At 40.2% G+C, this 14,207-nt stretch overlaps 1 protein-coding gene across 2 annotated transcripts in view; it reads left to right on the plus strand.

Annotated features, from left to right (window-relative positions):
* The window catches only part of NPR3 (natriuretic peptide receptor 3), a 78,142-nt gene that overhangs the window by 22,453 nt on the left and 41,482 nt on the right, over positions 1 to 14,207 (plus strand). For both annotated transcript variants that reach the window (XM_040494875.1, XM_040494876.1), the window contains exon 3: positions 2,286 to 2,452. In XM_040494875.1, coding sequence (XP_040350809.1) covers positions 2,286 to 2,452 — 167 coding nt within the window. The remainder of the gene's footprint in view (positions 1 to 2,285; positions 2,453 to 14,207) is intronic.

The following is a 14,207-nucleotide window of genomic DNA, read 5'->3' on the forward strand; positions in this document are numbered from 1 at the left end:
AGGTTTCATATGAAGGAGGAGGACTTTGTCAAGTTTTGTTTGGTGGCTTGAAATTTAATCTGTGCTCATTGAGAGCGGATCTAGTCCTTAATGAATTCTGTCCTCAGCTCTGTCTTATTTATCTTTTAACAGCTCCCTGGCACAGAGTAAGCAATTAATAAATGGTTGCTATTAATAGGATTATGGTTATACAGATGCCCCCACAAATAAATTCTTTGCCTCTGCCTTTTCTCATGCTCTAGACTGAGGCTCCCAGCTGCCTACTTGATGTCATACACATTTGCACCTTTGCCTGTGCCACAGGCTCTGCCAAGCACGCCTTTCCATCCTGCTGTCCTTCTATTAAAATCCTATTCACACATTTAGGACCAGCCGATACCTGCTCCTCCACCTCCCTCGAAACCATCCCCCTTAGGAGTGTGGGAGCCTCTTGCCTCTTCCTCTACCCTCTGCATTGTTTCTTTGTATTCCCCCGCCTCCTGCTATAGTAAGCTGTTACCCTGTAATAACTTCAGTTATTTACGTGTCTATTTCTGAATCCCTCTTTTTTTTTTTTTTTTTTGAGAGAGAGAGAGAGAGAGAGAGAGAGAAGGGGAGAGAGGATCCCAAGCAGGTGCCACACCCAGTGTGGAGCTTAACGGGGGGCTTAATCTTATAGCTGTGAGATCATGACCTGAGCCGAAACCAAGAGTCAGATGCCCAGCTGACTGAGCCACCCAGGTGCCCCTCTAAACCCCTCTGTGATGGTGGTGGAGACTGTTCAAGACATTCATGACGTGTCCTGTGCTGGCTATCACAGAACCTTGTGTGTGGTACACAGTTAGTTAATGTTTGTCTGATTTAAGCTGTGGTAGAAGTTCCAGAGCCACCGACTCTTTATGGAGCTTTGTCTATAAGAGCAGAGTGAGTGCCCCGAGCCCTGGCTGCACACTCCCCAGGCATCCTCACTGCTTAGCTGCTGGGCTCCACTTGTCCCCTGTGGACTAGGGGCTTGGTGTGAACAACTGACTTTGATGTTGAACTCTAGCGGGCTGAATTCCTTGTATTTCCAGAGATCTGTAGGGGTCATAATGGTAATTCATAGAAACAACAGTTTATTGCCACATGTTGGAAGCCCATGTTTCCTTTTGGGGTCCTGCAGGCCACATATTTCCTCAAAAATGAAATCATAACGAGAAGAGTAATGATTCTTATCCATGTAATCTGCCTTTGCTTTTGTGAGAGGGAGTGCTGTGAAGCAGGGAGGACCCAGTTTCTCAATGCCTCAGTTTCCTCATCTGTAACATAGGATAATGTGCCCGAATCACAGAGAGTCTTGTAAAGATTCAATGAGTTTATATGTATAAAGTGCTCAATAAACAGAGCTTTTTTTTTTTTTTTTTATTTTTTATTTTTGGGACAGAGAGAGACAGAGCATGAACGGGCGAGGGGCAGAGAGAGAGGGAGACACAGAATCGGAAACAGGCTCCAGGCTCTGAGCCATCAGCCCAGAGCCCGACGCGGGGCTCGAACCCACGGACCGCGAGATCGTGACCTGGCTGAAGTCGGACGCTTAACCGACTGCGCCACCCAGGCACCCCTAAACAGAGCTTTTATTGTTATATATGTCCAATAAATGTTAGCAATTTTAATTTTGTTACTATTGATGCACTGACGAATATTGTCCAAAAAATAATTGTTATGGTGCTCCCAACACTACAGAGATATAAACCCTCGTGTTCACCTGAGCTGCTTTTATTCTGAAGAGATTCCAGAAATATTTCAAAGAATATCAATAATGTCAAACTTTTCCCTGTGAATGGTGCCAGCTTTATCATACTTGTGCATAAGTCTTGTGCACAAGACTTGTGTTGTCACACATAGACTTTCCTGTCATTCCACATCTACATAACATCAGGTTTGTTGCACAGTAGTAACAACTCGGTTGACCTCCACGGTTGATTGTAGGTATTAAAAAAATGTGAATGGAAAGGAAGACAAATTTACTTCTTACTCCTCCAGTGCTGGATTCTCAGGTGCTGAAAATTACAGTTATGTGGTTGAGGCAGTGAAGTCCACAGTGCTTTTATGTTCCTCTCCCATTTCAAAGGAACACGTGTCCAAAAGGCCTTCTTCTCCTTTGAGGATCTTGATGTGGTCATGTTATATCCAAGTGCAGAACTGTGACAATACCGCTTGCCCCAGCTGCCAAAAGTAACATGTAGTGACACGCTGCAGCTGAAGAGGGAGAATGGTCCCTTTATGGTGACTGCCTTGGAATTATAAATATTTTTCTTTCTCTGTAGGAGATGGCTCGTGGAAGAGAGGAGACAAGCATGACTTTGAAGCTAAGCAAGCATACTCATCCCTCCAAACAATCACTCTACTGAGGACAGTGAAACCTGAGTTTGAGAAGTTTTCCATGGAGGTGAAAAGTTCTGTTGAGAAACAAGGACTCAATGAGGAGGATTATGTAAGTGCTTGATTATGAGCCGAGACCTTCAGCATCCCGAAAACAGTCTTCTAATTAAATCAGAGGTGACAGTGTCCTATTCTGAACCATTCAAAAATCCCTAGGTTCACGTCTGAATGTCACTGAACTTTTTGTCTTTTTTTTTTCTGACCAGTTCCCCCCTCCTCCATGTCCGTCACCCCACTTTTCCAACTGCTGCAGGAAGGAGAATTGCTTTTTGTGGGTACTTGTGGCCATGCTGAGCAGATGTCTATAGACTTCCAAGGCTTATTCGACTGGGAGCATGGTGGGAGAGAAGATGGATGAAGGAATGCCAAAGTTTTGCATGCCTAATTTTTCCAAAGCTTGATGGCATAAGATATTTTGGGTTTTAGAAGGCTCTTTCTTTCGGCCATCTTTTTGGCGACTCTGCTTTTCTCTCCTGTGGTAGCGTCACTTCCCCTTGGGTATTCTCGAGCTTCCCACTCCATTAGTGGTGTTTTACTGATGCATTTTCTGAGGGTGGACTAGGGTCAGAAGCTTTGGCCACACTAAGGATTGAGCAGAGAACTCATCTGAGAGGTGGCACCAAAGACAGCCGGCCACACCTCACTTGGTGCCATTGTTTTGCTGCTTCTGGCGTACTTTGCTATGCGGGCCCTCAAACTCTGTGTCCTTCCAGCAAATTCTTTCTCAGAGCAGGGTGAGCAGTGCACTCCTCAGGCTGGTTGGGGGGTTGTGTGTGTGCCGGTTTTCAAAACTGTTCATTCCACAGTGTCCAAAGGGGAAAAGGAGCACCTTCTTAATGATAGATATATGGCTTTGGATAGTCCTTGCCCAAAGTGGATAATGACCATCTTCGTAAGACGAGCTTCATTTGGTCCCTTCCAAACAGGGCCTGTCTCGATTTCCTTATTTGAAGGAGTACAGGGTGCAGACATTGTCCTCAGACAGACCTACATTCAGAGCTTGAGTTGAACACTTTTTAGCAATGTGATCTGGGGCAAATCACACAGTCTTTGTCCAAACTACTGCTCCCTGTTGGAAGGATTACAGATAATCTATCTGAAGCTTTTAGTGCTGTCCGCATCACAAAGTTGGAGCTCAATAAATGAGGCCTCTTTTATGCTATTATTATATTATACCTGTCTTTGTAAGAATTATTTGCTATCAAATAATGTACAAAATTTCTCATAAATATATTTATTCATGGCTTAAATGTTATATATGTGTATAATATACATATGCATACATACTGGATGGTTCTGATTTAGAAAGCCAAAAGGTGTGTGTATATGCAAATGTGAGCCATGTATGTAATTTAAAATTTCTAGTAGCTACATTTTTTAAATGATTTCAGGAATAGGATTTAGCGATTTATCACTTACATATAACAGCCAGTGCTCATCCCAACAAGTGCCCTCCTTTTAATGCCTCTTGCCCATTTAGCACGTCCCTCCACCCAACATTCCTCCAGCAACCGGCAGTTTGGTCTCTGCATTTAAGAGTCTCTTATGGTTTGTCTCCCTGTTTTTATATTATTTTTGCTTCCCTTCCCTTATGTTCATCTGTTTTGTATTTTAAATTCCACATAGAAGTGAAATCATGTGATATTTGTCTTTCTCTGATTTATTTTGCTTAGCATTAATACACTCTAGTTCCATCTGTGTTGCAAATAGCAAGATTTCATTCTTTTTGATCACTGAGTAATATTCCATTGTAAATATATACTGCATCTTCTCTATCCATTCATCAGTCGATGGACATTTGGGCTCTTTCTATAATTTGGCTATTGTTGATAGTGCTGCTATAAACATTGGGGTGCATGTTCTCCTTCAAAACTAGTAGCTACATTTTTAAAAAGTTAAAATAACCAGGTCAAATTAATTTGAATAATACATTTTATTTAACTCACATATAAAATGTTCTTTCAACATTTAATCAATATAAAAATTATGGATGAGATTATATATTCTTTTTTATTACATAAAGTCTTTGAAATTCAATGTGTGTTTTACCCTAATAGCATATCTAAATTCAGTTCAAATGCTCAGTAGTCATGTGACTAGTGGCTACCATATTGGAGAGTGGGTTCTGAATAATGAAAGTAGAACTTTTGCAATAGAGACCAAGTTGAAGGAAACCTATGATAGTATTGTCATTATCCAAATCCTTTGCCTCAGGAATAGGAAAGAATGTAAAGGGCACTGAGCACATTTTGTTTGGCCTCCTACCTGAGGCTGTTGAAGTTAAAGTATTACAGTAGAGGCTGTCCAACATAATGATACTTCTTGGGCAAAAGAAGTATGTATCTTTGTACCTGCTACAAAGATCCATAACATATTCCAAACCATGTGTCAGTGCTTTAGAGATTAGTTGTAGTTGTGGATTTTAATACTGCTTCCCTCTGATGATGGGATCATTAAAACTGACTTTATAAATAAATAAAAATTATGAGTAGAAATTAGAGCTCGTTATAGTAATTTATTCCAGTTCTGAAAATATGTCTACTTTTCATACTTACGTGTGTTTTAGTTGGGCTCTTTTGAGTTCATCAGGTTAGTTTAGACAGGAGGTTGTGGGGGCTGTTGTGGGGGCTATTGTGGGAGAGGGAGCTGTGGGAGCCAAAGACCCAGGAGCTGGTGCAGCTGGGACTCACAGGTGTGAGACTTTGCTCTAATGCAGCAGGAGATGTTTAGCACAACTAGAAAGACGTAGTGGTCTTCATTCTAGGGCTCAGCTCCTTTCTAGGTCATTCTGCTTCTCTTCTTTGTACTAATGGGTTGTCTTATCTCTTTACTTAGAATTTCAGTTCATGACACTCATCATGGGCTCTTCGGCCTCTGCTATCAATTTCAAATCCAGCAACTTTGGTGGAATCTCTTATTAGTTCTAAAATTTACCACTTATTCTTTGAACAATCACATGGCTTGTGGATAGAGACAATTTTCTTTCTTTTCAATTCTTCTCCTAAGTATGCTTGATTGAAGGTATACTTCATTAAATTAAGCATATTAAATTAAGTATATTTTATTAAAACTTTTAATGGCACTGGCTAGGATTCCAGTACACAATTGAATATAAGCAGTGACACTGGACATCCCTGCCTTGTTCTTAACTTTACTACAAAGAACATATAACACATTTCATATCTGTTCATATCACTGTTTAAACATAATGTTGAGTGTGAAGTTTTTGGGAGAGTCCTTAGATTATGGAAGTTCCCTTCTATTCTTTGTTGGTGAAGTTTTGTTTTGTTTTGAAAGAATTACATATTTTGTTGGAATAACTGAAACGAAAATAGCATAGCAAGCATCGAAGTTTATATAATGTAGGTTTAAATTTACATAATATAGGTTAGGGGAAAGGCTTTGGACACAGGTTAAAAAAATTTTTTTTAACGTTTATTTATTTTGAGAGAGAGAGAGAGAGAGCAAGCAGGGGAGGGGCAGAGAAAGGGAAACAGAATCCCAAGCAGGCTGCACGCTGTCAGTGCAGAACCCGATGTGAGGCTGGATCTCACAAACTGTGAGATCATGACCTGAGCTGAAATCAAGAGTCAGACACTTAACTGACAGCCACTGGCACCCTCAGTGTAAATTGTAATATATCGTTGACATTATGTCATATATGTTAGTATTGTATTCATCATATTGAGCATGTTGGCAGCATCCCTGGAAAGGTCGTGATATTCTCAAAATGCAAAAATTTGAGGGGCGCCTGAATGGCTCAGTCAGCTGAACATTCGATTTCAGGTCAGGTCACGATCTTACAGGTTTATGAGTTTAAGCATTGTGTCAGGCTCTGTGCTGACAGCTCAGAGCCTGGAGTCTGCTTCAGATTTTGAGTCTCGCTCTTTGTCCCTCCCCCACTGGCTTTCTCTCTGTCTCTCTCAAAAATAAATAAACATTAAAAAAATGAGAAAAATGCAAAATTTTGAAACTTTAAATTTTTATAAGGCTATACTAAAACATTGGGAGGTTGGAATGGCTATGATTTTTTAAGTAAAATTACTATCCTATATTTTTAACTTAACAAATTTTGATGGATTAATGCAATTTTGTTTCCAAAAAATTGATCTCCTTTCTCTTCCTCTCTCCCTTTTCCCCTCCATTTTCACCCTTTGCCCTCTCTTTTTATTTTTTTTATTTATTTTTTTTATTTTTTTATTTTTTTAACATTTATTTATTTTTGGGACAGAGAGAGACAGAGCATGAACAGGGGAGGGGCAGAGAGAGAGGGAGACACAGAATCGGAAACAGGCTCCAGGCTCTGAGCCATCAGCCCAGAGCCCGACGCGGGGCTCGAACTCACGGACCGCGAGATCGTGACCTGGCTGAAGTCGGACGCTTAACCGACTGCGCCACCCAGGCGCCCCTGCCCTCTCTTTTTAAATTTGAGTTGTTATTGAGATAATTGCAGAGGTACATGCAGTTTTAAGATGCAATACAGAGAGATCATTTGTATACATTGCCCAATTTCCGCCATTGGTAACATTTTGGAAGATTATATATATACGATCACAATACAGATATTGACACTGACCTTACTCAGCTTTCCTCAGTTTTATTTGTACTCCTGTGTGTGTGTGTGTGTGTGTGTGTGTGTGTGTGTGTAACATAATATATGCATATTAAGTTCTATGCAGTTTTATCACCTGTGTAGGTTGGGGGTGTTTGAATTTTATCAAATGCCTTTTCTGTATCTGCTGAGATAATCAGATGGTTTCCTCTTTATTCTATTATAATGTAATGAGTTACATTACTAAATTTTCCTCTTTTCCAGTTTTATTGAGCTATAATTGATATATAACATTGTATAAATTCAATGTTTGATATATGCACATACTGCAAAATGCTTACCACAGTAAGTTTAGTTAATATCCATCACCTTGCATAGTTACAAACTTTTTTCTTGTGATGTGTTTAAAAAAAATTTTTTTTAATGTTTATTTATTTTTGAGAGAGAGAGAGAGAGAGAGAGAGAGAGCAAGCATTAGCGGGGGAGGGGCAGAAAGAGAGGGAGACACAGAATCTGAACTCAGGAATGGCGAGATCATGACCTAAGCCAAAGTTGGACGCTTAAGACTGAGCCACTCAGGCGCCCCTCTTGCGATGAGTTTTAGGGTCTAGTATCTTTGTAACTTTCAAATATACAATACAGGATTGCTAACTATAGTCATCATACTGTACATTAGATTCCCAGAACTTATTTATCCTATAACTGCAAATTTTTGTACCTTTTAATCAACTGCATTACTAGATTTTTCTAATTTTAATAATGTCTGCACTCCTGGCATAACTCTGGTCGCTCTACACTTCAAGACTTTGAGCTTTTCTACTGCCCAGGTCATATAGTGGAGAATAAGAGGCTATTTGCTGCCTGTACATTAGCATCTCTGGGTCAAATATCTACTCGTTTCCCTTGTCTTTGGTGGGTGGTTTGGTGGGTGCATGTGTGTGGTGTATAGAAAATCAGATTGCTGGGGCACCTGGGTGGCTTAGTCAGTTGTGTCCAACTTTGGCTCAGGTCATGATCTCTTGGTTCGTGAGTTCAAGCTCCACATCAGACTCTGTGCTGACAGCTCAGACCCTGGAGCTTGCTTCAGAATCTATGTCTCCCTTTCTCTCAGCTCTTCCCTGGCTCACGCTCTGTCTTTCTCTCTCTCAAAAATAAATAAAAACATTTAAAAAGTTAAAAAAGAGGATTATTTAAAAAAAAGAAAATCAGATTACTTAGGGCTCTTCTATCATTGGGGCTGTGGGTGTTGCATGTACTGTAATGGTCATTAGTACAAGTGTCTTATGATATTTCTACCATTCCTATAGGTAATATAAAAATATTTTTTTAAAAAAATTTTTTTTCAACGTTTTTATTTATTTTTGGGACAGAGAGAGACAGAGCATGAACGGGGGAGGGGCAGAGACAGAGGGAGACACAGAATCGGAAACAGGCTCCAGGCTCTGAGCCATCAGCCCAGAGCCTGACGTGGGGCTCGAACTCACGGACCGCGAGATCGTGACCTGGCTGAAGTCGGATGCTTAACCGACTGCGCCACCCAGGCGCCCCATAAAAATATTTTTAAAAGTACATTTGTTTTCTTACTATTGAACCTACTGGAGACCTGTTCCATTCTGATACATCATGTTTTAGTAGGGCCCACGGGCACCACTGGAGATGGTATGACCTGATGGTTAAATATGCAGGCTGGGGGGGGCGCCTGGGTGGCACAGTCAGTTAAGCGTCCGACTTCAGCCAGGTCACGATCTCGCAGTCTGTGGGTTCGAGCCCCGCGTCGGGCTCTGGGCTGATGGCTCAGAGCCTGGAGCCTGTTTCCGATTCTGTGTCTCCCTCTCTCTCTGCCCCTCCCCCGTTCATACTCTGTCTCTCTCTGTCCCAAAAATAAATAAAAACGTTGGAAAAAAAAATTAAAAAAAAAATATGCAGGCTGGGGGTGTCATAGACCTGGTTCTGTCTCTTACAGTTCTTATCTTGGGCACATTTCTGAAACTCTGTGCATTAGTTTACTGACTCTAAAATGGGGATAATAATTTTTAACTGACAAGGCTGTTGAAAGAACTCAAGGATTGTATATAAATAATACTTAACACAATGTCAGGAATTTAGTAAATATTCAATGGATGATAGCTATTATTTCTCTTACTCTTGTTTCTTATACTCCAGACCAAAGTGTATGATGCTCCTGCATGCCTACCGTAACTAGTACTTGTACTTAACCTTCAGATCTCAGCTCAGATACCATCATCTCTGTATGTGTCTTTCCTGACACTCCAAACTATCTTATGGCACTCTGATCCTTACCATCATAGCCTCTCAGCTAGGTGGGGAATTTTCTTTTTAAAAATTTTTTGGAATGTTTATTTATTTTTGAAAGAGAGAGAGAGACAGAGCGTAAGCAGAGGAGGAGCAGAGAGAAAGGGAGACACAGAAAGCGGGCTCCAGGCTCTGAGCTGTCAGCACAGAGCCCAATGTGGGGCTCGGACCCACAAACTGTGAGATCATGACCTGAACCGAAGTCGGACACCTAGCCAACCAACTGAGCCACCCAGGCGCCCCATCAGCTATGTGTGGGATTTTATAATTAAATCTTGCCTCTTCTACCAGACTGTCACCTCTGTGAGAGCAGGAACTATGTCTGTTTCTGTTTATTCTTGCATCCTCTTGCTGTATGCTTGGCACAAAGGAAGCAGCCAATACACTTAAGCTTTTATTATTATGCTTATTAGTTTAGTTATTATTAAACCAAAAGGACATCAAATTCAACCTACTCCTAGCATGGTGACGGAAAGGTAGAAACTGAGGTCCAGTCAGGTGAGGTGGCCTTTCCAAATGTAACCTGTATGCTGCAATCAATATAGCAATGGTGAGTGTTGAATAAATCCTATGCCTAGACCTTGTTAGGTCCACAAAACCAGGAGTTCAGTTTCACTTGTCCTGTGGGAGATGGTATTGGGAGACAGTAATGGGTTTTCACAATGGGGATTCTGAAGACCCTCTAGCAGTCATTAGAAATCTAAAGTTAGAAGTAAAGCTCTGCTGGAGAGGCCCTCAAGTAGCAAAGGGGCTCCCAGCGTGGCTCAGACAAGTGTTTGCAGAGTGCCTGCCTGCTTTCTCTAGTGGTTTTATTGTGTTGCCCACATGGGCAGTGGCTCTGACTCAAGGATATCTTAATGGGTGTTTGGCCTTTGCCATGTGAGTGGTTCCAATTCTAGGGCACTGGTATTTGGTTTTAGAATGCACTGTGTGGTGGCCAAGCCAAGATTAGTTGCATCCCCTGAATCCTGGTTCAGTGACTTTATTTTTCCACTACATCAGTCTGACCCTTTTATTAACAACATGCCCACTATGGGGAGTGAACCCGTGACTTGAAGATTAAGTGTCTCAAGCCCGACAAGTGAGTCTGGCAGGCAACACAGGCTGAAGGACTTCTCTTCTTTTCTTGCACACTGCCTCCCCAAATATACACTTTTAAAATACCAATTTCTCCTTACTCTTTCACACACTTCACAAAATCTGCTGGGACTCTGTCTCTTCTTCATCAGCAGCAACCTGTATTTCCTGTTTTCTTCTGGAGTGTAAATCATTATTTCTTAGATCATGAGATGTTGTTTACTGAGTGCTCCAGAGAACATGGCTGTGAGCTTGATCTGTGACCATGCCGTGGTCCCATCTGGGGTGAGATCCTCATCACCTACAAATTCTTAAGCAGGTATATAAATATCCATGGCCACGAGCTCTGGAAGCCCACAAGATCTGCATTTCTGTGCCAGGATGGATATTAAACATTACGCGCCTCAGTGTAAAGCATTCTCATACACTGACGGTACTCACAGAGATGTGGACCATTTATCTTGTAGCAGACCATATGTGGTGCATATGTGAAAATATCCATGTTTCTAGAGAAATGACATTAAACACAGTGGAGTGGGTTCATTTAGTTCTTTAGTGAGAAGTTCCTTCCAAATTCATCCAAGTTTCCATGACCTCTTTAAGTGGATAATGATCTCTTGACTTAGTGTGCATTAACTCTATACTTATGTACAAACTTTTGTGTGTAAGTGAACATGTGCGTATTTCTAGAGAGAGGGGCCAGTACCCCCCACTTGATTCTTAATGGGGTCAGTGTCACAAAAAAGTAAGAATCATTGAACTAGATGATGGCTAGTCAGCATGCCATTTGCCCAATTATTGTCCGAAGCCCCTTTTATTCTCATGGATAGGGCACAACATGGTGTATACACTGCTGCACTGAGAAATCACTCCCCTGGAAGAAAATGAAGAAACACTTAAATGCTTGAATATTTACTAATCTTAAATTTGAAAACGTTAGTTTTATTGCTGAGATGAAAGAGATACCAAGTCATTCCTTCCTTCCTTCATTCTGGGCTAGGGAGTCAGTCTAGTCTTTCCAATTCCTAGTGTTTTCACACTGTCTTTAAGAGGTAGACTCAAATTTGTCCTTGCTACTATTTCTCAGTTTAGGCTGAGCCAGTGTTGGAGACATCTCTTCCCCTCTGGCAGCCTGTCTGACTTCTCAGTCGTGTAAATCCCACTCTTGGCCTTGCCCCTTTCTCTCTATTGTGTTTGGCACTTCTGAAGCCCATTCACTGGCTGGCTTCACGAGCTGTTGGCTCTGCCTTTGGGTGAAGCTCACCTTCTTTCCCTGATGTTGTTGTTGTTTAAATCAAAATAATATATGCCATTCTAGATTGACTATAACTAGTGAAAAAAAGAAACAGACTGAATTAAAAATAAATTTATGGTACTGTATGAGTTGTAGACAAACAGGAGTGTCCTGTTCCTCTCTATTCCTGACTTCCATTCCTTAGAGGCAATAATCCTTAATGTTTCTATTGGCTTTTTCTAGTGTTGCCCTCTGTATTTCTAAAATAGCTTCTTGGTATTGCTGTTTTTGATATGAGAAATTTGATATAGCTCATCATTTCCTAAAATGGAAAAAGATTTAGCTCCTTTGCACACTTTCTTTACAAATATGTACTTTTTCTCCCATCCTCCTAATATTTTGTAGCATATTTTACTTACAGGTACATTCATAAAATAAAATTTGAATAATAGCTATCCCTCCTTATTAAGAGCTATTATTATTATGACCATATATATTGAACCATGTAGCAGAACCGTGTAGTGTTCTATGATTACATTTCCTTTCCTGTGTAGCTTTTTTTCTTTGAAGTTAATAATTTCCTTCCTTTTTAAAAATTTGCTTCCATGTAGTTCTGTTTCATTCTCATTCCCTAGAATGATGTTAGTGATTTTTTTTAGCCCTTTGTTTTCCTGCTCCTGTTTAGAGTAATTACTTCCTTTAGTATAAACCTGGAAATTCCTTCAGTTTTCTCCTGTATCAGTTTCCCTTTTTAGTGGATATTAAATCTCCTTCTTAGTTGAATTTCACCTTAGTTTTGAAGAACAAGATGATATGAGTAGAAAATCTTTTGAGACTTTGAATATCAGAAAACATTTTGTTTTATTTTTATATATAGTCAGTTATTTAGCTGGGTATAAAATTTTAGTTTGAAGATTAATTTTCCCTCAAATTTTGATGACATTGCTCTATTGTTTTGCAGCTTTTGGTGTTACCATTCTGATTATTTATCTTTTTCATGTTATTTTCTTTTTCTCTATCCCGAAGACTTTAGTATTTTCTTTACATAATGGTGATTGCTTAATCAGAGTCTAGTCTGGAAAAATTAAATACTTCAACAGAAGGAATTTAATTGGAGAAACTAACTTTAAAGTGTAGAAAGAGCCAAAACACCAAATAGAATAGTAAGACAAGCCAGAAATTAGCAACAGCAAAAAGCCATTACCACCTCCAGAGCTAGAAAGACCAGGGAAGAAAGAGTTTTACGGGATCAAAGACTTAGAGCTGCTCATAGGAGCTAGCAGCATGGAAGAAATACAACCTCTCCCAGAGATGGTACCTAAGGCGAGGTGAGAGAGAGGAAGACATATCCTGGCTTTCCCCTTACTTCCTGACTCTTCCACCAGTGCTTCTTTTGGCTGAACCAACCAGAAGTCAACTGACAGGGAAATGCAGCCTGGAAGAATCGTCTTCCTATGATTTAGAGCAAAGCAAAGCAGGTGTAGGGAGGGAAATGAATTGGAGACCATAAGGCAGACAAGTGGCTCACTGGTGCTCTGATGTTTCACAATGATTTCACCTTGGTGTGTGTCTTTTAAAATCTTTGTGCTGGTCACTTTGCTTGCTTTTTCCAGAAATTTTAAAGTTGGATGTCGGCTCTTGTCAGTCAATTCTCTAATTTTTTCTCCCATTTTCCAACTCTGCATTTTTCTTTTCCTTTCTGAGAGATTGCCTCACCTTTATCTTCTAAAGATATTTGGAATATTTAATTTCTGCTATCATATGTTAAATTTCTAAGAGTTCTCTCTTGTTCTCTGAGTGCCTCTCTTTCTAAAAAATAGTACCCTGACATTGTTTCCTGGATTCAATATCTTATCTTTCTGCATACATCCTTTCATCAGTTCTAGAACACATTTAACTTACCTGAAGTCGGGATCCATTTCATAACTGGTAGACTGTCATAATTTAGTAAGTAGAATTTTTTTCTAAGGGAACATAAAACAAAGGTGCTTTTTATAATTCTGGTATCTTACTTTTGCTGACACAAGGTGTTTTTTGTAAGTTTTCTTGAACTTACATTGCATTTTACTTACATCAGTTTCCTTATAAAAATATTGTGATTTCTTTCATATTACAAGGTTTTCTTAAACTGTTGGTAATCCTTAGCTGTCTGTTTATATTTAAGGGTGAGCCATGAAAGAGGCTATCTAGAAGCTCTGTGTGCATGGGAATGTGTCTAGAAGTAGACTTTATTATAGGGTAATAACATGTTGAGCTAGCTTTTTCAAAGGGTTATCCCAAATATGATTAGCTGGAGGTTGTATCTCCTAGGCTTATCAGTTTCATTAAAGAATTCTCCTCCAACGGGGCACCTGGGTGGCTCATTCAGTTAAGGATCTGACTTCGGCTCAGGACATGATCTCGTGGTTTGTTTGTTTGAGCCCTGCAGAGCCCAGCTCTGCACTGACAGTGTGGAACCTGCCTGGGATTCTCTCTCTCTCTCTCTCTCTCTTTCTCTCTCTCTCTCTCTCTCTCTCTCTCTTTCTCCCTCTCTGCCCCTCTCCCACTTGCACACATACTCTTTCTCTCTCTCTCTCAAAATAAATAAATAAATAAACTTAAAATTTTTTTTGTATATAAGAAAAAAGAATT

The sequence above is a fragment of the Herpailurus yagouaroundi genome, unplaced genomic scaffold (genome assembly GCF_014898765.1).
Source record: "Herpailurus yagouaroundi ecotype Mexico unplaced genomic scaffold, PumYag 29, whole genome shotgun sequence".
Classification (NCBI taxonomy): Eukaryota; Metazoa; Chordata; class Mammalia; order Carnivora; family Felidae; genus Herpailurus; species Herpailurus yagouaroundi.